Below are 25,197 nucleotides of genomic sequence, written 5' to 3' on the forward strand. Positions count from 1 at the left end.
CAATCGCAGCGGAAACTATAGTAAATCGTGAGGACCCGATATGGACCCGACTTGAACATCCAGCAGCTGTTGAATCGACAACGGAATGTAACGTGAAAATCACTGAAGTACTATGTAGTACTTCTGCAAACTGGGTAATCCATCGCAAGATAGTAAGCAAAAGAGTATGGAAGGCACGGCCAATACAACATTTCAATAACCTTTAATCCTCAGAATCTGCAAAAAAATCAAACAATAACCCAAAACAACTTATCGCTTCCGAAATGGGATACATAGTCAGACATGAACTCATATTTCACCTGAAGGAATATTCTGATTACTTAAAGGAACTATTATCAGGCAATCATCTGAATCAAAAGGACAAGTTTCACACAAACTCTGTATTAAACAAAATTGTAAGAAAAGTATAAAGTTTCTTTCATTTTTTTTCATTTCATTGACTCGAGACATTTCATTCCAATTGATTTGTCAATGATTTTGTTTGTCAATCCTTTCAATGATAATTAATCCTTTCAAAACGTAAGAACTTGCAATTAGTGAGGTATAGATTAAGAATGTTACTAGCAAAACTACAATACCAAAGCTCTTTCCGTAGCTCTGATCCGACGGACAGCTGTTTGACAAAAACCGGTCTTTGTTTGAGACAGGCATGCATGCAAATGTTTGACAAAAAACGAGTTATCTAGCACGCATCGCAATACAAAATCAGTCTCTTTGGCTCATCGTGCAAGTCACTTAATTGCCCCAGGTCTACTTGTTGGGCTTCTAACCTATTCCTGCACAAACAATGCTGATTTCTGCTATGTCCACTCCGTGTCCCATCGTGTGGTTGTGTGGTTTCGGAAAATACTGAACATGAACATCCGCCAAAGCCCCAAGAGCCTTTGGAGCTATATCAAACAGGGAGGCTCACCAATAGCTGGATTTGACACGAGTGTCTTGAAGTACTGCATAAAGCCTAAAAAACTGATGTGCCAGGCGAACGAATGATACGATCGCTCTGAAACTAGACATCTATCATCAGAATGTACATCCATGTCCAGCAGGTGTCTGCTGTGGCGGTGGAGACTCTTCTGAAGTGATCGTCACCTCTCTCTTTCTCACACACCTAGCGTGCCCCGAGTCTTCAGTTCAGCTTCTTCTTCCTTAGTTACTTTCCTATGAACATGCATGGTTTCAACTCCCCCCCCCTCTCTCTTCCAGCTCTATCTGCCTCTCTCTCTCTCTCTCTCTCTCTCTCTCATCCATGCGTACTCTACCTCACACTCTATCCTTAGCCATTCTCTTTTACCTTCTCTTTCGGCTTTGCCACCTCTTCAACACGACCAGACCAGTGTGTGTGTGGTTCGACTGTCGGGTCCAACGGCAAGACCCTACCCGCTGGGGGATGCGAACCCAGTGACCCCAGTGCCAGTTTGGATCCGAACGCACACGGGACTGGTAGCAGCAGCAGCAGCAGCTCCAGCTACTAAGCAGCGAACACTACAATCAACCGTCCGGGATCCTGGGGGTTTCGGCAGTTCGACGCTGCGATCAATTGTCCCCACCCACCAGCCCCAGCCAGCGATCGGAGGGATCTGTTCTCCCTCGCGTGACTCGCGGTGCGCGCCGATCGGTTGAAGTACTCCCTCCCGGATGTGCGAGTCCTCCTGGAGTTCGGAGCTAAGTGTGGAATAGAAAGTTTGTGTGTGCGTGTGTGTGTTTGTGTCTGAGTGTCTGTGGCTCTGTGCAGTGTCTTGTACGTGTGTTTGTGTGTGTGTGGTGGTGGTGGAAGCCGGAAGCAGCAGTACGTGGTCTCCTCAAGCGGGGAAGCGATAGATACCAGAGACCCGCTCCTCAGACATCGCGCCGACATCGCTCGGACCCCGCACCATGCGAGCCCTCGCCGTGGCTCTCTTCGGAGCCGCCGTCTGTCTAGTGAACGGTAAATTGCAATGTCTAATCTAGTCTAGCAAACAAATTCCACCACTCTCTACAAAACTGCACAAACCCCTTCCGTAGAGGGTCCAGGAACGAACTACGCGGTTTCGGTCCTCGTGTTCGGTTCTGGCACAGCACAGAACCAGTTTCTGCCCCCCTGCCAGCTCCCTTTCATATCAATTTCACGAGCACGACATTCACTTTCAAGCAGTGCTCGTCGTGTCCACAGCACGATGGCCTTCAGCTTTCGGTGGAATTCCCGGGCGTGAAAGGTGATAGGCGGCAGCACACAGCACTGCACAGCCACCGGTCCCACCCAGGTATCCTTGAACGGTTCGAGCAATGTTGCCAAACCTGCCGAAGATGTCACTGGCGTAACTTCCTGGCCGGGCCTCACTGTCTGTCTGTGCTGGCGCACTAAAAGACGGCGAAGAGACGACGAAAACAAAACCAGAGCAGCACCAACCGCTGCTTTGGCCGACCGGTGGGGTTGGTTTCGCCTTGGTTCCGCTTCGACGCGGTACAGGAAATGAAACGATTTGCAACACGCCTTTGTCATCCGGGGGTGGGATGGTTGCATTCACAGGCGGATGGCTTTAGGTTGTGGTTTCTCTGCCACAGGGTCTCTGCGCTGTGACGAAACGAGTGCAGCTCAGCTTCACTTTTCGATTCGATTGGTACAGAAATTCCGAAACATTCACCGCGCGATTTTGCCTATCACTGTTGCTAGTTTACCAATGTATTGCCATTATCTTTGTATGATTGGCAGAATATCTGTATGTGTGTGTGTGTGTGTGTGTGTGTGTGTGTGTGTGTTTGAGGGCATTTTTTGCTACTTTCCTCTTTCTCCTTCTTACGGCGTCGCTTTCGTCTTGCGGCTTTCCCCTTTTCGGCATGCTGAGGGGGTCACACACCTCCAGGGTAAATGGACGCCGCCAGCTTTCTCGGCCCATAATTTCTCGCAGCTCCAAAAGCTCAGCCACCACGGAACTTATAACCGTCCCGGGGTAAACTGTCGCACTCTAGAGAGGCGAGCGCGTGCGCGCGCACCACGAAATGGCGCGCTGGTTGGCGCTGGTCGTTACCTCAGCAGTGCACGCCGCCATTAGCGCTGATTGTTCGGCGGGCACAGGGAAGGGGACGCAACAGGGGAGCTACAGCTAAAAGGCGGAACACAAGCCGGTTTCATTACTTCACCCGTAGAAAGAGGCAGGGAGAAAACGTGAAGCAACAACGAACAAAAAAAAAACGCAACCCTGCAAACCCCGCTGCGCGCACTCTTACGTCGCGCATAATTGCCCCCGGGTACAAACGCTCATCGGTGGGTGGGATGCTGTTGCTGCACGGGGCCGTATTGTTTGTTTGGAGCATTAGCTCGGATTGCATTTGGAGTGGAGGCAAACAGCGGCAAACAACGGAAAAGCACAACAAACGGAGAGCAACCAATAGCACCGATCGCGAAGGTGTTGCGCGCGCGCGCGCGCGCTCCCCAGTTGCTTTCGATTTTAGACATTTCTTTTTCCGGTTTTTGCTGTAATTGTTTCGTGCCTTTCGCGCCTTTCCGTTTCACTTCATTTTCTCGCCCGCAAACTCGAAACCCGGGGTCCCGGGGGGTTTTGCCCGGGCGGCTTTCTTTCCCATTTTGTTTTGTTTCGCGCTCGCTTTCATTACGATCGCGCTGGGTTTTTTTTGTTGTTGCCGTTCTCGCAATTTTTGTTTTCATTTCTGTTTCCTGTTTTTGGCTGGTCTTCGAGTTGCAGTTTTTTTCTTTTTTTTACTTTGGTGGCGCCACCCACGATTGCATCCGGTTTGATCGGGCGCGATAAAAAGGGAAAGGTTAGCATGGGGCCAGGTTTTTTTTTTTTTTTTTGATAATTTGTTTACGCATATGGTTTTCGATTTTCACGCGTAAAAGATTATTATTTTTAAATGTCGAAAGTAGAAAATGGAAGAAAACAATACTTTCCGAAAAAAAACACACCTGTAGTAGAATGTGAAGCACTTCCAGCGCTACCTATGGACGGTAAGCTTGATAGCGCAAGTGGTAGCGCAATTAGACGCCCGACCCGAACGGGTCTGCGCTTTTGTTCCCCGCTTGGCAGTAATGAGTTCAATTCTCGCTTTCACACCTGCGCCTTCATAATTATTCCTCGAATTAAGCTTTTCTATGAAAAGCTTTTTCTTGTCTCTTCCCCGGACACACGTATGTGTGTGTGTGTGTGTGTGTGTGTGTGTGTGTGTGTGTGTGTGTGTCAACACAGCCGTAGCCGCCGTATATATATGAGTGTGTGTGTTCATTATAGGAATAGTAAGTGTTTTTTGCCTCTTCTGCGGAAGAAATTTCGCCACAAATTTTCGTTTTCCACCTTCGCCGTGCCTTCCGCATCACAACCGCGCATCAGGCTTGAGTTAATATTTTCGTGCGCCGCTTCCGGCTGCAGCAATTGGGTGGATAAATAGTTTTCGCACGCACTTTTCGCCCAGCTTCCGGTTCCTTCCGTTTCGCAACCATTACGCACTTGGCCGGTCGGTAGTTCCGGTGCCATGGTTATTCCATTTTCTTTTGCAAAATAGTTGCAGCACCTTTTAAAAGGCTACACAAGAACGGAAAAGCTTCCCGCTAAACGTTTTGAAAATAAAATAAAAAAAGCCCAACAGAGCGGCCAAAACCCCCGACGTGACTGGTCGGGGGGTTTTTCCCAGCAACGGCACATGATTAAAATATAATTACTAAAACCGACAACGCTCGCTTCCTGGTTTTAGGTGGACGTGATTTTAAGCTAGCCGTGATCGGAGCAACAAACACACCAAAAAAAAAACACACACACACACCTTCACCCCAGGCGGCCACATTCCAATAAATAGTAGCATTGTGAAGGTTTCGCGCGGTTTAGCGACCACTAAGCCGTGGCGAACGCCCTCTCCCCATCAGCCGTCTGTCTCGTGCAGATTCGGGGAAATGCCGTGGCCAATACAAAATCATGCGCCGGAAACGCCGCCGCCACACTACCTTGGCGTGGACACTTTGCGCGCGTGTGTGCACGCCTGCCAGCCAAATAAAGTCGCATTACGCGCTCGCTGGGGAGCCGTTCTCATAATTTGTTTACCGATAATTTTCATCTCGATAAGCCGGCCGGCCCAGGCACCGAGGTCCGATAAAATGCCGCTTCCGGTTCCGCCCGCGTGCAAAATGCAAATCAAAGCGTATGGTTTTGGTTTAAATTAGGCAGCGGGGGAGAAAGAGAGAGAGAGAGAAGGTCAGTGTGGTTCAGCAGGTTGAAACGCGTCAGTCAGTTTTACGAAGACGCGGAGCACAAATTGTCAGCGGGAATATTGGGAGGACGACTGCTTTTTTGGCACCATTCTAGGCACTGCCCTGTTCAAAGGTGTCCTTTGTGTGTGTGTGAGTGTGTGTGTGTTGTCTGCACATGATACACTGGGCTGGGAAGTGAGTTTTGCAAATCGGTGCTCAAAATGGTAGCCCTGTCTAATGATTTGATTCTTTTCGATTTTTCGGCTGGCGAGCTGTCAGATTTGACAGTTCCGCTTGACTCCCAAACTGTAAGTTGGCGCTCTTAAGTGTACAGAAAGTGCCACTTTGCTGACCACTAACCCGACAGCTCAGTTACGTCCCCCAGAAAGAGCTGTCACAACATCCAATCAGACCCATCAACACGATCAACAAAATGTATTTCTTAATCTCCCAAAATACACATAAACAAGTACGGCTGTCAAAGTTTACCGGCATTTAAAATATCATCCATTTTGCATCCACCTTGCACATCGTGCCGTCGGAATCAACAGAGTGTGCGAATTTCCCGGGACCGTGCAGAGGTCGCCCTGATAACGCTCATAAAACCGACCTGAATAATGCATCCCGTGTGTGATTAGGGGGGGTGGCGAGTTGCCATCATTCAACAGCTCAGTTGCAAAGCGGTTGGGCTTAACGGAGCACACATACTAGTGGTGTACTCTTTGGAGCGCACCGACGACTCCGATCCGACTCGGGCTAGGTCCGATTCCAACTCCGACAAAATTGGAACCACTAGTTCCACTCTGAGTAAAAGTTATCTGGAATTAGAGTCGTTCGGAGTTGCCTGCAGTCGGGGTCGTCTGAGGTCGGAGTCGTCCGGAGGCGAAAGTAGTCGGTCAGAGTCTGTTAGAGTCGGCCGGAGTCGGCCGGAGGCGTCCGGAGTCGTCTGGAGTCAACCGGAGTCACACAGAGTCGGAGTCGTCTAGTGTGGTCCAGAGTCGCCCAGGGACGTCCGGAGTCGTTGGGAGTCGTCCGGAGTCGCCTGGAGTCGTCTGGAGTAACCTGGAGTCACACAAAGTCGTCTGGCGTCGTCCAGAGTCGCCCAGGGACGTCCAGAGTCGTCTGGAGTAAACCGGAGTCACCCAGAGTCGGAGTCGTCCAGAGTGGTCCAAGGTGCAAGGAGTCGACATGAATCGGAATCACCCAAAGAGCAGGAGTCGTAAGTTAAAGATGACAAGCCTCATCACAAATACATTGCACCGGCCGTCTGCCAACTTCGGACCGCCCTGAATCCGGATGACTCCGGTTGACTCCCGACAACTCTGGACTACTTCAGATGACTCCAGCCTACTCCGGACCACTCCGGATGACTTCAAGCGACTCCGGACCCCTCCGGACGACTCCGACTCCAGACGACTACGTGTGACTCCAGACGTCTCCAGACAACTCCGGACGACTTCGGATGACTTCAGATGACTCCTATCGACGCTGGCCAACTCCAAACGGCTACGTGTGACTCCGGACGTCTCCAGGCAACTCCGGACGACTTCGAATGAATTCTGATGACTCCTATTGACTCTGGACAACTCCAAACGGTTCCGGATAATTCTGAGCGGACTTTCTTACCGGAGCCGGTTCCAGAATGTTTTGAGTTGGAGAGTCAACCCCTGATTTCTGCCAGCTTTACCTATCACTAGTACACACACCGGTTGACTCCCTACGATTCTGGACTACTCCAGATGATTCTGGCCTACTCCGGAACACTCCGGATGACTTCAAGCGACTCCGGACCCCTCCGGACGACTCCGACTTCAGACGACTAGGTGTGACTCCGGACGTCTCCAAGCAACTTCGGCCGTCTTTGGATGACTTCGGATAACTCCTTTCCCCTAATAATCCTCCTAGCCCTAATAATTCTAGGCGAACCTTCTTATCGGAGTCGGTTCCAGATTTTTTTGAGCTGAAGAGTCGACCCAAGATTTCTGCCAGCTTTACCTATCACTAGTACACACACCGGTTGACTCCCTACGATTCTGGACTACTCCAGATGATTCTGGCCTACTCCGGAACACTCCGGATGACTTCAAGCGACTCCGGACCCCTCCGGACGACTCCGACTTCAGACGACTAGGTGTGACTCCGGACGTCTCCAAGCAACTTCGGCCGTCTTTGGATGACTTCGGATAACTCCTTTCCCCTAATAATCCTCCTAGCCCTAATAATTCTAGGCGAACCTTCTTATCGGAGTCGGTTCCAGATTTTTTTGAGCTGAAGAGTCGACCCAAGATTTCTGCCAGCTTTACCCATCACTAGTACACACAGAGATTTAAGAGCAGGTACTGCAGCGCGACACTCACGGGAAGGACACGTTTAAGGACAGTACCACTGGTCCCCGACCCCGATTAAAAAGGGGTTTGCGCGATAATTTCCCGATAATCGGAGAAGCGAAAGTAGCGGTCCATTTTCCGTAGGGTGGGGAGTTGAAAAGGGGAAACATAAAATATATAAACATACAAACAGCAGGTCCACACGTGCAAACAAGTCGAACGGACCACCACCCAGCATGGTCCTCCGGGGCTGCCCCATTTCCGGTGTCCAAAGCGACCGAACAGGGCGAGCTTCCAGTTCCGGGCTTCATCTTTGCAAGGATCGTGCTCGAGCCTGTGTGTTCTACGGGGGCCTCATCCTTACGGTTAGCCTTTTTAGTAACCTTTGCCAGGTTCGTCGCTTCAAACGTATTCCTTTTTTTTTTGTTCGTTTTGTTTGCCGTTCTTGTCTGAAGTGGACGTGGACGGATACATAAAACACAAACTCCAACCCCAAACCCAAACAGACCGACCCGCCTGCACGTACTTCCGGCGTGAAGGTTGTTTTTTTTATTATTTTGGTTTTTGTTTTCGCAATACACTCGTCCATTTCATTTCATCTTTTCCAACCTTCTGTGCTGTGTCTGTTGACTTACGGGCAGCAAACATGCAGTCAAACAGCGAGTCGAGCAAACAAAACACGAACAAACAAGCGCGACTCGCGTCGCGTTCGAACTGTCGGAGCCCGAGATGAGATGGCTTTTCGCGGGGTTTTTTTGTGAAAGGAAAAGGAAGGTGTGGGAGTCAATATATCGTAGCGCAACTACTCTTATCGGTGCACTAATGGGTACACAACTTCACCGTACCGCAGAGTGGATCCTTCAAGGTTGGGCATCCTTTGTTTTTTTTGCCGGATTTGAAGTTGTACCGCAGCAGTCAAACAACGAATAGAAACGAGTCCCCAGAAAAAAAGGTGCCCTAAGGTCAGCGTCAACAGATAGGTCAACCGTTGCGTGCCGAGCTGCGAAGTTTGTGTCACAGTTTTAAGTGCCGCGGTAGGAAGTAACACGCTTTGGGGCCTGCACACCGGCCTTCGATTCGGTGGCCAACTGTCTAGCGGCTGTCTCTCGGCAGAGACGCTATTCGACACGCACCTCGTTCCAGAGAGCTGTAAAAATATCCCTCCCAGTGCAGATGGTCTGTAGTCCTGCGTACCTGTCCGCCACGCCCTCCCGGCTGTGGACTTAATATTTCATTACATTCAGCACGTTTTTATTGAGCCGCCCGGGCGAGCCGGGCGATCTATACACACGGGCGGAGTAGCGTCGCGGGCAAGTACGGCATGCCCGTAGGTCACGTTCTGGAGATCAAGAAAACAATACTACACCGTGCCCTTTTGTGCATATAGACACAAGCGAGCTTACGCACACACACACACCCACACGAAGCGAAGCTTTATTTTTGCAAGGTTAAAGGTTACCAAGGCTCTCTGCTCCGCTAAGCCCGACATGATTGCCCGGAAGGTGCTGCGTGGGCCGCCCAAAATGGACACGCAAATTGGCCGTGAATGTAGCATACGCATGTACGCATGTACATACACACACACGTACATGCCAAATCACGACCAGCTTTAAAGCTACAGCTTCCTTTACTCTTCCGTTTGCGTTAGACGCTTGCTGGAGAGTGAAAACAAATTGGAAACGATTCGTGTTCGAAGGACCAAAAAATGGTTCGCGCGTTGCGAGCGCGTATATTTAGCCATCGATCGAAAACAATTTATTCGAACCGGGGTGCTAATGGAGCTTTGGTAGTTATTAGAGTGTTTTATTAAAGAGGACACACTTTTCATGTTTACAGCCACTGTTTGTTTGGGGTGCCACTCCTGGTGCCTCGGACGCCGAATCGAACATTACCGCTGGGATGGTGTGTAGGGTTGGGTAACTGTTGATTCCGATTCTTTGCATTGATTCATTTGGAATGTATCTTAAAGCAAGTCAATGCATCTGAGGAACAAATTAATTTAAATTTTCCAAGAATCCAAGAATCATAACTGTATTGTACTTCACAAATTTATAAATCTCACATATATTGAATATGGTTGAAAAAAGATCTTCTTTTACTTAAATAAACCTAATAAGAAAATTTTAATTTTAAAAATTACAAACCAATTGTGTTTTAATGCGTGAGATAAATAAAATATGATTTTGCAATAAGATAATTTTAATTTACTTCTTCTTTGCTGGTTCGTGTAGCATTTATTAAACTTGTGAGTCATTAAACCATTTTTGTGTTTTGAAAATTCGTAAATTCATCCAAGATTCATAAATGTTGGGAGCTTTCATTCGTGAGTCGAGTCACTTCGAGTCACCAGCGACTCATTTGAATTGTTCAATACGAATAACTCATACGGCACTACACCCCGACTGCCTGTTTTTCGTCCCGGCTTCGTTCGCGTCACAGTGTGGAGTGTGGATTTAATTTTTTTTTTCTTCTTCAAACACACCACAAACACGAGATCTACTGGTACCGAGACCGCCGTAGAGAGTGTTGATACATGGGACCACCGTTGCTGCTGGTTAGGACGCGATCACGCGATAGGTTAGGGGTTTTTAGCGTCCGTAAGTAAACTCTAGTAAACAGTGGCTTAGAAGAGGCACTGACGCTCTGCTCCAACGGCGAATCAAAGCCACCATAGCCGATATTCAAACACTGGCAAATGTATCTGCACTCGCCCCAACACACCGAAGAGTATTGTGCTCGGGTGCTGGTTGCCTTAGCTCAGCAGATGCCATCTTGTTTTTTTTTTTTTTTTTGGTTTGGCACTGAGCTGCTGCCGGTACGTTCCGAGTTTTGATTATTCAATTTTCGGTAAGCCTACTGTGCCCACTCGTGCTTGTTCCTCGGTGTGCTGCGAAATGTCGGCGGCACTATGAGGGAATGGCACCACGCTTCCCGGTGCAGCAGTGGCAGCAATTCAATACACTACAATAACCACTACTACCCATTCGTTCGATTACGAATTGCGTTTCCGGCGAGGCACTGTACAGCGCTCCACCCGGAACGCCGCACTGCACAGATAACTTCGTTTTCACTGCAGATTACGCAAACACCGTGCCTGCTCAGGAGTTGCATGAGGGCATTTTTTGTTGCTGTTGTTTTCCTATAACATTTTATCCTCCTGTCGGGCGCCTGTGACGAAATAGCGCCGCCAAAATGCAGATTGCTGTACCGGCCATAGACGTCGTGTTGGAAAAAAATTGTACACGGGGCGGCTTAGGACAGGAGATGTATGACATCGTGAAGGTGTGACATAAAAATTGTAATCACATAAATTCGTTTCCAGTGCGTGGGGGCCGCACAAGGTGAAACGTCATCGATAGATGGCAAGTACGCGTGAGTTTACGGTTCACTCAAAAATAACAACAGCACCCATAAAACCGGCCTGCATCACACAAATTCATTACGTTTGTGTTCACTGAGAGAGATAGAGAGAGAGAGAGGGATAAAAATCACACAAGAACAAAACAATAACACAAATGGGGAGCAGCCATCTCCACGCTCACAGGTGTACATGATGGTGAAGCGTCCAAGCTGATCCGCTAGGGGGATCCGACACACACGCGGGAGGCGAAAGCGTCTCCAGCGGGAAGGTTTGTATCTGCGTGTGTGAGCCCCTTCATCTTATCCCGACCGGGAGCCGGTTTCTCCGCGCGATGAAAGTGAAATGGCTCTCGGAATGTCACGGCAGACCTATTAACGTGTGTGTGTGTGTCGTCACTAGCAGAAATAAAAATAAAAATAAGCCATCGAAACAAACCATCATCCAGGCAGCAGCTCCGGGAGAAAGAGAGAGAGAGAGAGACCAGCAAACCACTTTCAGTTTTTCGTTCACCTTTATAGCTTCACTTTCGCTCGGTTGTAAAACCTTCTGGTGGTGTGGGCAGTAGTAGTGGCTGAAGAAGAAGAAGAATAAAAAAGTGAAACAATCCCCTCCAGGACGCTTGGTGAAGCGCACGGAAGAGACTAGTTCTAGTCCGTGTTGCATTGTAACTGCTTCATTTGTTCCTTGTGGCGTCCTTATTGTGCTGCTATTGTTTGCGCTAACCCTCGGATAGCAAGACGCTGGTACGAGGTGTGACGTAGCGTAATTGCAATGTATATAATCTCGGGAGCTTTTGTTTGTCTTCAAAATTGTTTGTAAATGATATTATGAAATAATTCCAATGTCCATTTCCAATGGTCATGTTTCTGCTACCGGTATGTCAACCGTCTCTCCCGGTGGCATTCAACGACCTTCCACAGGATAGCAGATTGGGTTAGAAATCACGAGCCGGCTCGGGATGGACGGATCATCCGTTGGGCCGGGGCGATGCGTCTGTATCGTATAGCGCCGGCGAAAGCGAAAGTTGTTCCAGCGTGTGCAACGCGAAAAGTCAAACCCACCTTTTGCATCCCGCCCATGTGTGTGTGTGTGTGTGTGTGTGAGTGTGTGTAGCAAGATACGGAGAAAGTGGTCCGGAACGAGTCGAGTGACCTTTTCCGACGCGCTCTTGATCGGTTTTTGGCCGTTGTAGGTTGCATCGCACGTACGACGTGGACACACATTATGAAATCAGCAGGCAGCAGCGCAAAGGTTATGCGTGGTTTCGTCGCACAATGCAATGATCCTGCATAAAGATGTTTATAGCCGACGAAGAAATTTTGGGAGAGACAAATGATAACACTCCAATACAAAAACATTACAAGGCAGCAAAGGAAGCTCCCAACTGTGCCGGCGAAGCAGAAACCTCGAGTTGGCGTCCTCCTTGGCCCTGCAAGGGTTAATGACGCGCAATGAAGGCTGCACGAGCCGCAATGATAAGCACGCGCTAGCGTGCTCTCGTATCATTTTTCCTCTCTGCTTTGCAATGAGCTTTTTATTTTTGCTCCGCCTGTGTGTATGTGTGTGTGTGTGAGTGTGTCTCGCAACAAAATAACACCCCATTACATCACAGAGCTACCGGATCACGTCCGCTAATGAAAGTGAAGCTGAGCGACGTGCAAGCAAACTGGAAACCAAACCCGATGATATCGAGCAGCGCTCGAATGTACAGAATTCAATCGACAGCCCTGTCTATCTTTGCAGCCTTGTGTCCGGCACAACCTGTCTGTCAGCGCGTCGGTACACCCCACGTCCACTTGCAGTACTACTACTAGGCGCATCTGTAGCGGAGTTCGCACGCTTCCTTGGAGCTAGCTCGACCTTCCTCGCTCCACGGTTCGGCACCTATTTTTGGATGCATGGATTTGCATGGATCGATTTATTTACAAGAAACAAACCGACCCGGGGTGGTGTCACCCCTTACCACACTCCAGCAGCAAACAAACCCTGTATTGCAAGACCACTCGTAGGTGTCGTAAGCGCCTCGCCCTGCGCACCGTTTAAAGTTGGACCTGAAACCGGATGGCGCAGGGAAGACTTTGGGGCAAACATACCAACAACAAAAAAACCCCTCTCCACGACGTGTCGAAGATGCGACGTGTCGGGCGCAGCGTGTTGAGCCGAACGGCAAAGCCTTTAGCTCCGTGAGGCACTGCTCTTTCTCTGCTGCTGTTGTTGTCAGGGCGGAAAGGATACGAAAAATCGATGCAATCGAGGGATTTTTTGGGGAGTCCGCGCATTTGCATAAATAGTAAACAACACCAATCACACGAAAAACCACCTCTCGTGTAGTATTAGCATAATTTATTCCGGCAGGGTCGGGATTTTTTTTTTCTCTCTCATCGTTTTGCTTGCGGGCGTAGCGTAAGCATGTGTGCGATGACGGGAAGACGGGTTGGAGGCGGATGGAGCCGAGGTGCAAGAAAAGGAAGACACTCTTACGGGGAAGCCAACGAATGGTGATTGGCTGCAAAAGGCCGCTGGAAAATCGTAGCCTAACTCCCCGTTGCCAAAATATCATCGATACAGCAAACGTGTGTGTGTGTGAAGGACGTTATCAAAAAAAATGAAAAGAGCCACTCCTTCCTCCTCCTCCCAAACACAACCGCACACCGAGTGGTTGGGAAATTATTTCTATCACTTCTATTATCTAATCCCACCTTCTTTTTCTGCTGTTGTTCCTCCTCCCGGGGGTTTGAACTAGTTTCGGTTGCCTCAACCCACACGGTCGTGATTCTGCTCTTCCCACCGGCACCGTTATTATCGGTGGCTTGTGCAACGCGCTATCAGAGCGCTGTTGTGCAACGGCGGTTGCCTTCCCCGCAAGGCACAACACGGCCGATAAAAGTTCAGTTCAGCAGTGAAAGTTACAACCCTGGGGAGGGGGGGGGGGCGGAGAGGAGGGCTGCATTGCTGGTGCAATGGTGGTGGTGGTGCTGATGATGATGCAGCTAGGCAACAGAGAAAAGGGCCTTTCATGTGCCTCTTACACCGGCAAGGTAAAGAGGCCCAGGAGAGCAAGAGAGCGATCTTTGGAGACATTCGGAGTCCAACTGCGGTTTTCTTTTTTCTACTCCAACAAAACACTCTTCCCTGCCTGGGATACGTTCGGGATGAGGTAAACTTTTTAATTAGCTTCCTGGAGACTGAATCGGTTTAGATCTGCAGGAGCTGCACAAGTACCTACAGTAGAATATCCAAGGAAGATAAACAAACAAACAAAAAGTAACATCACAAGGTCGTAGTAGGATATCTGGACTAGTGGTGTGCTCTCTGAAGTCGTCCGGAGTCGGCAGAAGTCGTCCGGAGTCGTCTGGAGGCGGCTGGAGTCGTCTAGAGTCGGTCTTCAGACCGACTTCAAAGGACTTCGTACGATTCCGGAAAATGCTGGTCGACTCCGGATGTTTGCCAACTATACCGATCACTAATCTGGACGGCTCAACGATATCCAACGCATATCTTGATTATAGCCTACACTCCACACCAGCTCTACTTACTTGGTCAACCTGCTGAGAAGGAAGCACCATATTTCGTAGCATATTTTTACGCGCCTCCGTCCAACAATGCTCTCATCCCTCTATTAAACCAACACACGAGAGTCTGCAGAAACGGCCTTCAGAGACGTCTGACAGCCCCGCTTGTGGCAGAGCGTTAATATCTCTTCCCTGCTTGCTTGCAATCCTCCAAGTTCCCCAAGAGGTCGAGCCCCCGGAGGCGCCCCAAAAGCCCACCCTCCCGTATCAAAATCTAAATCCATTTTACACGGCTTCATTTGCATACGCAAGTTGCTGCCCCAGGTACTGATGTTCTTTCCATACATTGTTTGTTTTCTTCGTCTATTCCCAACAGCCCAGCAGAACAAGGAGGAGAAGGAGTTCAAGTGTCCGATCGAGCAGGGCAACGGTAACTTTGCCGACCCGGTCACATGCCGCCGATTTTATCAGGTACGTAGGGCTAACCGAAAACACACGACAGTAGCACATGCTCCAGATGTGTTGGAGCGCCTGGCAATGGACTCCAGTGGACGTAGGAGTACGTGGAGTGCTGCGGACGATAATCGGCTTCGGGTGTTTTTTACTGTCTGTTTTTATTATTATTTTTTTTTTTGCGGTGATCTTCTAACACGCTCCCTCCAACCCACACTTAATTAAGCCACAGATAGCCCTGGTCTCTCCCGGCAGTGAGATCTACAGCAGCAAGGTCATCCGGAGCCCGTGAACGAAGACCTGTAAGGCACGGTTGCTATTTTTGCTACCAGGCCACTGTTTTCGCAACCCCGGGCTATCCACGGCACGTCCTTGATGTTCGAGAATCCTTCCCTCCGGGGTAGCAACAACTTGATTGTGTGTGTGTGTGTGTGTGTGTGTGTGTGTGTGTGTGTGTGTGTGTGTGTGTGTGTGTGTGTGTGTGTGTGTGTGTGTGTGTGTGTGTGTGTGTGTGTGTGCGCGCGCCATATCATTAGCTGGAAGCGGGCGGCCGAGACACCTTTTGTCGGGTCTCCTTGGGAACACCGGAGGCCCCACACTCTTCAGGACAGGTTTTCTTTTGTTTCGGGGACAACTTCCAGGCAGGTTCCAGTTTTTTCTTTCTTTTTTTTGTGCCGTTTTCGAAGATTTCGAGACATCGTTATGGACATCTTCAGTGTCTGGCGATTACGCCACGCGGAAACCGGATCGGGCTGTGTGTCTGACGCCTGCAAAAGCATCTTGAACGGAGTGTTCCAGATGGCGTCTGGTGCCTTGACATTTAGGCGCGAGACACCGACATGCTGCTTCGCGTGTGCCAATTTTGTGATCGATCAACGTCGACATTATGTTGGTTTCCAGTAATGCCTAACAACAACAAAAAAAAAGAATGACATTGTACTACACTCCCATTGGAAATTGGAAGCATTGAAGTTCGGGTTGAATAAATTGCGCCCAACTATTGATAAAGCACGAAGATTTCCGTCCCTGGACGCAGACATTGCACAATACCATAAAGAGCTCTACGATGACAAATGCGTTGGCACACCGCGACCTGTGGCATATGGAAGGTGGTTACACCTCAGGTAGCATTCAGCTGATGCCCCTCCGAAACACCCACCCACACACACACACCAGGCCTTGGGCCAGCTGCCCAAAGGTAAACGTGCCACACTTTGCAAGAAGACGCGGGCACGCGTTACGCGTTGCAAATGTAATCAACATAAATTCCACACCTCGGTCCTCGGTCCAACATTTGGCCCTAGTAGCTGCACAATCTCACACCGTAGGCCATCCTCGTTTACCTCTGTCACCCTGCCACTGTCTGAAACAGGAGAAAATGATAACGCATAATAGGCGATGAAATAGCAAGCAGACACAAAGTTCACCCTCGAGAAGAGTATAACAACAACCGAAGAGAAAAAAGAACGTATCGCAATTACGCGGACACCATTACACCGACGCGGCAAGAAACCAGGACCAACCAAAAAAATTTACCAAAACAGAAACACACGCACGCACTTTGACAACAACAAAAAATATGTCTCGTTACATTCGTATATTATTGTCCCTACCCGTGCCGAGGTCCAGGACACGCGGTTTGCAAAGGGACACCTGCAAGGAGCCTTTTCCGGGGCTGGCAAGTCGTAGCCCGGCCGGTGCAAGAATGATAATAATTACATTCAGCAAACTTTTATTACTATTTCACGTACCGCTCCCCAGTTTTTTTTTGTTTTGGTTTGCTTCCTTCGTTACATTCTCTTTTGTGTCTTGCTGTATCTTTTTGTTGACTTGCAAGAGAACAGCTGGGAAGGAGTGACTTAGGAAATTGTTACTCTCTCTCTCCTGCTTGCTGGAGCCGTGTGTTCAGGAGGAGATGCAGGCGATGTGGTTATTATTACCGCTTTTGCTTTTAAAGTTTTCTTCGCTCTCGCACTCCCCCAAAATTCGCACCACAATATGCCTGGAGTCGGAGGATTTGTTTGCTCGCTTCTTCTTTGACCGGGGGGTTCCATGCAACACCCTGCCCCCGCAGGAGCATATTTTTATTGCAGCGAGTTTTTTCTGTCTTCCCTTTCCGGCGGATTAAAGGAAATTGTGATTCTGACAGTGAACGGTGGCGCGTGCTTCCTGCATTAAAGCGACCTGTTCCCCAGGTTTCTGTGACCTACCTGGAAAGGAGCAGCAACGGGTTTTTTTTTTTTTTTTTGTTTGGCTCGATATCCCGTTGTTCCACAACCTGACGTATCCGCCTGTGCCGGCACATTTGGCCGGCCGAGAAGACACAGGACAGCCCAAAATTGGATAACTATTTCGGGTTGGTGGTGTTTCGTAACGACCTACCGTAACTGTGCTGCCATTGAAGACGCTTTAAGCGGTCTGCCGAACCCTGCTGGACCCTGCTTCCATCTCCTCGTGCGTAGGATCTTACACAACCGGGTCAATCTTGGTACTTGGTTGCCATGCAGTTGGTTCCTCTCCAACATTCTTGCCCAGTTTGGTCCTTCGAAAAAACGACTTCGCATCATCGCAGTCACCACACCGTCGCATATTCTTTTCCCCAACGTCCACGTTCCGGGCGTCGCAGCAGAGTTGCTACCGGGTGGAGGGCACGCGAGCAGTGGAAAATATTATGCTCCAAGTATTAAAGATAACCATAAACTTTGTAAGGCGAAAGCCCGGACACCTACATGGGCCTTGTTTCGAGGTGCTCCTTTTTTTTTTTTTTTTGTTGGGAGGATCTTCTCTTGCACGCTCCTCTTTGTTTGTCTTCCATTTTGCTGGTTGTGTCTGTTGTTCAGGGGGATGAAAATTTTCGCCAACACTGCGAGCAGCCCGTGAGGCGCACAAGTGAAGCCAATTTGGCCGTGTATGTGTGTGTGTGTGTGTGGTCGGTAGCAGACCGGGTGCGATTAAATAACGAACCTAAGTAGTTGATTTACAGGCCCATTCGTCCGAGGTTTTGATTGTATGGCCCGGGCCCTCCCGGCAGGAACATGGCTAGCCGGCGCTGGGCTGACGCTGACGCAACTACCTGCATTGGGCCGTGGCGAGGTCGATTTTCAGTAATGTGCGCTTAGTATAATGCCCGGCCCGGGCCAATGTGCTGCCACCAGCACCGATTATCGTTCAGCAAGATTCAGGAAGTTCGTCGCTTAGTATCTCTCAATCGTTTTTCTCTTTTGGGCAATCCCGTCAGCATGGGAAGGGGATTTGGACGAGAGCTTGGTAGCTACGCCAGCGTAAAATTTCATATCCTGGTAGTTTTTGGGTATCGACAAAAAAAAATGTTATCCCGTTTAGCCATTCCGGGACGTTTTGCGTTCCCCGTACGTCCCAACAATTCGTACTCCAAACTCCACAGAAAAAAATACGCCCAACGTAACACAATTTACTCTCCTTTCCCCCTTCGTGTCTGTCCGTGTGTGTGTATTTTCATGCATCTTCTATTTCTTCTCGTATGTTTTCCGCATCTCCCCTTAGTGCGTTGATGGATTTCCGTACCTAAATCGCTGCCCATCCGGTCTGTACTTCGATGACATCCAGAAGTACTGCACTTTCAAGGCGGAGGCGAAGTGTGGCCCACTAGCAGCAAGTAAGTAGTTACCAACCGTTTGTGTGCGTGTGTGTGTGTGTGTGTGAGTGTGCTAACTGCCGGCGTGCTAAATACAATTTCCGCCCATTTTCGCTTCGTCGGTGTGTTAACCTTTTTCTTCCTGCAATTATTTATTTTTCTTTCTATCTCCCTCTTTCTCTCTCTCTCTCTCTTTCTCTCGCTATCTCTTTCATACTCGCACCAGCACCGGCAGCGACAACCGAATCGCCGATCGATCTTGCGAAAAAGTGTAACCCGGCGGAGTGTGAGCTGCCGTACTGCTACTGCAACAAGGACGGCACCCTGATTCCGAAGGGGCTCGACCCAGAGGAGGTAGGTGAAGTCGGCATCGGGGTTTTTTTTTGTATATTTAGTTGTCATTCCCTTTCGTGTGTGTGTGTGTGTGTGTGTGTGTGTGTGTGTGTGTATGTCTCCATACCCGAACATCCTCAAAGTTCCAATTCGGTTGCTTCCGGTTGCGCGAAGCTGAAAACGAGATATGTACAACACCGCGATGCCTATCTCTGGCACGGATTACAGAATCAATATGGCAGACACACACACACACACACATACGCTGTAGTGGCATCCCTGGCAGTTGTGCAACAAGACCAGACAGCACAAAAAGTATCCTACTGCGAGGACCAACTATTCGAGCGGGGCGGGGAAATGTTAACAACTTGGCATTGGCACAACCAGCCGCAGCTGCAGCAGTATCTCCAGCCAAATGCGCTATCTTCACCGACCAGACCCGACGGGGCATTATTGCTGGCCGTGCTTATCAGTTGCAGCCTGCAAGCTCTACATTACCAGCATCAGCAATCTGGTCATCTTCATCTTCTCTTATTCGGGATATTCGGGGGAATTAGGGAGATTGCTCTCTCCAAAAAAAAAAAAAATAGGAGTTCTTACCAAACCTCCACAGCTTCGAAGCTGCTGAGTGCAGTTGCCAATTATCAAACTCAGGTTTGCAGCGGAGACTCCAGATCTTAACCCACTCCACAGGAGTAGCAGAGCAGCTGGAGGATATTATCGGTTGTTTACATGCTCCGGTGTTGTCTAGGTGCTCCGGGTGTCTGCATCCCAAATATCCCAATGTTCCTAATTTCCGACAGTGCGGCTTGTTGCCTACGATAACGACAACTGCCGCATATGCAGACCCCACCGACTACACACAGATGGCGCTGATAAGGTCGTCACGCTCAGCTCAGGCAGGAAATTGCCATTATCGGTGTACATCTATCTGTATTTTGTTTTCGGCTTTTGTTCTCCTACTGATGTCCCATCTTCCCATCTCCAAACGCCAACATCTAAACTACTCTATTAACGAAAACAAACCTACGGGCCCTTTTCAGACGCCCCAGATCATACTGCTCACCTTCGACGGTGCCGTCAATCTGAACAACTACGAACACTACCGGAAGGTGTTTAACGGCAAGCGCAAAAACCCGAACGGCTGCGACATCAAGGGTACGTTCTTCATCTCGCACGAGTACAGGTAAGGCTTACCGAGGGGCATTTCATTACAGTAAAAGGGTTTGGCTCCGCGAAGGCATTAGATTTCAGTGTAGTGTTTTTTTTTTTTTGTTTGAGGAACACGCGCGCGAGCACGAAAATCCTAGCGCTTCTTCCTCCTTCTCCACCAGGTACAGAGCGCAACGCTGCCGAGGTTTCGGTACATCCATTTGCAGATTTTTAGCAGTTTTAGCATTTGCGTGATGAACCGGCCAAAAAAAAACTCCAAAAAAGTAACCCCAAAGAACACTATCGCCCCAAATGTAACACCCAAAATCCCGGGCGGATTCCAGATGAGCCGCGTCGTGCATAAATGGGGTTTCGGTTTCAATTTTTGTAAAAACTCTGCGCCATTACGCCAGCTGAGGGACACTGGCGTTGGGTTTTGGACACGGTGATTCAACATCCTGAGGGCCCACCGGGTGCTGGTGGCAATTAGGATGCCTGAGGCACGGCTGCCTGACAGAAACAATTTTACATGGTATCGTAGATTTTTTGTTGTGTTAAATCCTCCCTCGCGGCTATGCTGTCTACGTCCACGTCCAAGAATATCTTCCAGGATATTCAAAAAAAAAAAACAAGGTAAACCACCATTTAAAAGGGGTTATTGATGGGTGGGACGAAGCTGCTCCTCTCCACACAACGCACACATCCACAGAGAGACACCGAATTTTGGTAATTTAGCTAATGTCTTGGCTGCCGGAGGCGACAACTTGCCACCGGAACAGTCCGGAACGCTCATTTCAGAAAACGCAACCCTGCGCAAGAAACTCCCACCGCTTCTACCCTCGGCACAGGTAGGTGCAGGCGATTTGCGGGCGATTTTTCTTCATCACCTCGCGGGCGTTTTGCTGCAACTCGCACCGACGCAAATTTCGAATGCTAAACACCGAAACCATCCAAGCTGGTCTGAGGATCCGGATCCGGAAGCACTTGCCGTCAGGCACGGAAGGGATGCGAGATAAAAAAGAAAGGGATCCGCTGCACAGCTGTCGAGAAATGTGGGGAGGCGGGGCGCTCGAGTAGCCGGTGTCGGAGCATTACTTCACCATTAAAAATGAAAAATTGTGCAATAAATTCTCTTCCCGAGCGCGTGTTTCTCCGGCGGGCTTTTTTGCGCGCTCTTAGTGCCCACCGCCGACCAATTCTATTCCATATATTTTAGAACGGTTAGGGTTGCTTCCTCTATCTCTCACTGTTTGCCGCAATGGTGATAGCTGGCGCTAAGGCGCTTCAAATAAAAACGGACGTTTTAGCGTAACTCGCCACAGCAAAATGTGCAACCTCCGCACGCAGCGCCGAAGAAGCGCCGGTGGGACGAAAGGGAGAATTGAAATTGTCTTTGTAAGGACCTCACATCACCGTCCACATCCGGCTTCCGTGTGGGTGTGTGGTTCGGTGTTGCCTTTCATCTTGCCGAGCCGTGTTCCTTGTCGAGCTGTGTGCACGGGGTGCAAAAGCCGTAGGAGGGATAGCCATCGCTCGGTCGCTATTTTGTTCAGGTTCAATTTTCGTCCATCATCTCGCCTTTTTTTTTTTTTTTTGCTCAACCACCAATCTCTGGTTCCGCGATGAGTTGTGCTCACCTTTATCCTTTCGTGCAGCTGCGTCTGTGCCGACAGCGTTTATCCCCCCCCCCTTCAGCCGCGCATTAAATGGTGCTTTCGATGCTGTTTTTTTTTCTTTCGTTCGAGCAATCCTTCCAGCAATGCAGACTGCAGCGGATCTGCATGCTCGCATGGATGGTTGGCTCCAACGCGGGGCAATGTCATAATCAATTTTTATGATTACATTTTTTCACGCCGTGACAGAAATTGATGGGAAATTTCATTACATCTAATCGAAACGATGCGGCGGATCGGAACGTTACGGGCGGCTGCTCTGATCCCGCACATCACACATGACAGAGCGTAGGGAGAAGAGATAGGAGATTAGGGCTTGCGTTTTTTTTTTTTTTTTTTTTTGGTTGGATCCGATCGCGCACATAGACGACCCACTCGTGATGGATGACAAGGAAAGCCTACCCGAGCCATCTATTACCTTATGGTTGGTCTTTCAATGGGAAGACCTAGTCGGTCGATGGAGATGAAAATGCGAAACGGAAGAGAACTAATCTTAGGTCCGCGTGGTGCGTTATTCTTCGTATGCCTGTGCGTCTATTGTAGGGCGCGTAATTGAAGTACGATGTTGGAATAGGATCTAAGATGTTTATCCTAGGCAAGGAGCGGGAAGTTCCGCGTCTCGCAGCATTCCATTCTTGAGCGAGAGCGAGTTCACTCAGATATTCGGCAGACTTGAAATTCTTCATTGTTGGTCGGTTCCAATGATGGACAACTACACCTCAACTTCTCCAAGATGTCTGTCTGGACGTTTTACCCCATCTAACAACAGCTCCAACTCCCACCACATCCCAATACTGACGCTAACCCTCCTTCCTGCCTACCTTCCAGCAACTATCAGCAGATCCAGACGCTCGCGAACGATGGGCACGAGATCGCGGTCGAAACCATCTCGCTCCAGATGGGCCTGCAGGACAAGGGATACGAGGAGTGGGTCGGCGAGATGATTGGCATGCGGTCGATCCTGAAGCACTTCTCCAACGTGTCGGCGAACGAGATCAACGGAATGCGCGCGCCGTTCCTGAAGCCTGGCCGCAACACCCAGTACAAGGTGATCGAGGACTTTGGCTTCATCTACGATAGCTCGGTGAGCGTGCCGCCCAGCCCGATCCCGGTCTGGCCGTACACGCTCGACTACAAGATACCGCACGAGTGCAAGAGCGGCACCTGTCCGACCAAGTCGTTCCCGGGCATCTGGGAGGTGCCGCTGAACGCGCACTTCGTCGAGAGCTACGAGGGCGGCCACTGCCCGTACATGGACCAGTGCGTGCTGCACAATCACGACGCGGAGGACGTGTTCGCCTGGCTGCAGGAGGACTTCGAGCGGTACTACTACCAGAACAAGGCACCGTACATGATGCCGTTCCACACGAACTGGTTCCAGATCAAGGAGCTCGAGCGGGGCCTGCACAAGTTCCTCGACTGGACGCAAACGCTGTAGGTGTTTTTGGGGAGTTTCTTGGTTCGTGTTCGCTATTCTAATCTCCCTCTATCTGTCTCTCACCTCGCTCAGACCCGACGTATGGTTCGTGACGATCACGCAGGCCCTCACCTGGATCACCGACCCGAAGACGAACAAGCAGCTCGGCGGGTACGAGCCGTGGAACTGCAAGAGCAAATCGACCCAGACGCCGAAACCGTGCAACATCTCGAACAAGTGTGCGCTCGCGTTCAAGGAGCCGACCTCGAACATCAGCGACACGCGCTACATGGAGACCTGCTTCGACTGTCCCGCCGTCTACCCGTGGCTGGGCGACTCGCACGGTTCCGGCATCCCCGGCCGTGACAACTACATCGACCAGTCGGAGGGCGGCGGTGCCAGTGCCGGCCGCGACCAGGGCGACGAGGAGGAGCAAAAGTAGTGGGGGTCTCCACCCCAACACCAGGCGGAGTGGACGCCTTTCGGGCCCTGCTGTCCCGGTATTTTAGATGTAACGATATTTTTTTTAACGAAAATGCAATCATTCGAGCTCGAAACCAGCACGAGGAGGAAGGGGGCTTCGATCATGAAAATGCAGGGGGGACTCGACTTTTAATGGAGAGGTGTCCCATCCCCGAAGCCGGATGGATTTTGGTTGACTTCCCGATCGATACAGAAACGTTAAATAAACTCACACCAACAACTGTGGAAATTGTTTTGTTTTTTTTTTTTTTGTTTCTAATTCCATCATTGAAAGATCATATTACGGTGTCTCTTGGATGTACTAAGGGGTCACGTACACATTGTACTATTGCCATTTAAGTCGTCTAGATTTCCGCTAATTACATTCATCAACAAAAAGGAAAGCGATTCGATTCGAATCGTTTACAGCGTGACTAACCCAAACGGATCATGAAGATGAATTCATCTTTCATGTACATGTAGGCCAAAAGGTCAGACATCCATGAACCATTTTTCAGGTTGCATTTTTTGTACATCAAGCTCCTGGCAATGATTTTTGTGGAATGATGTATAGTGCCAGAAAACTGATGCTACGAATAAAATTGTTTCCCTTGCTGCCTTGAAGCTGTACATTAGCCCCTGCATTAAGTATTGAAGGCTTCAGATCTTAATTGAGGCAGTAGTACCATTTTCCTGGGAAGTTGATCCGGCTGTTAGAGGCCACCATAAACGGGTTGCAGTGCAAGGTGAAAGTGTCGAACTGTCTGCTCTTCCACATCACCCTGGAGGTGTCATTAGAAGCGCGGGGCTAGACAACGACATCCGTGGCACGATCCTCTACCGATCTCCCCTATTTCTTGGCTTCGTGGATGACATCGACATCATCGGCAGGACAACAAGAATTGCAAGCAGCAAGAATTGGATTGAGGATCAATGCGAAGAAGACGAAGTACCTGCTTGCCGGAGGCTCAGTCCATGACAGGACCCAACTGGGAGACCGTGCAATTAGTTCTGGAGAGGATTCTGGAGTCGACTCGCAATCCGGGATCGATTTCGGAATAGGCTCCGGAATCCGAATCAGAATTGACTCCAGAATAGAAATTAACTCCGGAATGAGAATCAAATCTTGAATTGAAATAAAAAGTTCCAGAAGCGAAATCAGTCCGGGAATCTCCATGAGAATGGATCGTTTACAACTAAATTTGGATTCTTTGGGGCTCAATCAATACGTAGCATTACTGGACTCAAACGCCTATTCCTATGGAGATGCCGACACCGATCCGATCTCGAAGCCAATTCCGATTCCCAAACCAATTCTGATTTCAGAGCCAATTTCGATTCCAAAGCCGATTCCGAAATCGTTTCCGGAAAGTGATTCTGGCGAAAACTATGGAGCGTGGAGGAGAAGGATGACCAACGAGCTTGCTGAGCTGTACGGCGAACTGAGCATCCTGACGGTGGAGAAGGCTGGGGCATTTCATGACCAAGACCCACCAAGAAGGTGGTCCATAGCGATCCCCAGTTCGTTACGAGGTGCTGGGGAGCACAGCGAGCACGATGACTAGATCAGGCGAAGCGAGACCTGCCGGAGATCGGGTGTCTACATGGATGGGAGGCTACAGCCAGGGACCGAGCATTCTGGAGAATGATTGTTGACCGGGCAATGTCACGCCGACGTCCTCTATCGTGAGCAGGCCAACGAGAGAGAAACAGAGAGAATT

At 49.6% G+C, this 25,197-nt stretch overlaps 1 protein-coding gene across 1 annotated transcript; it reads left to right on the top strand.

The window, feature by feature from the left end:
* Positions 1–1,399: 1,399 nt before the first annotated feature.
* Positions 1,400–23,726, top strand: LOC120906342 (chitin deacetylase 1). Its single transcript, XM_040317931.1, has 7 exons — positions 1,400–1,924; positions 14,750–14,844; positions 18,349–18,460; positions 18,666–18,793; positions 19,816–19,958; positions 22,426–23,031; positions 23,108–23,726. Exons 1-7 carry the CDS (start codon positions 1,873–1,875, stop codon positions 23,454–23,456), a joined length of 1,485 nt encoding a protein of 494 aa, XP_040173865.1. The 5' UTR covers positions 1,400–1,872; the 3' UTR covers positions 23,457–23,726.
* Positions 23,727–25,197: the final 1,471 nt, after the last annotated feature.

This window comes from Anopheles arabiensis, chromosome X, assembly GCF_016920715.1.
Source record: "Anopheles arabiensis isolate DONGOLA chromosome X, AaraD3, whole genome shotgun sequence".
NCBI lineage: Eukaryota > Metazoa > Arthropoda > Insecta > Diptera > Culicidae > Anopheles > Anopheles arabiensis.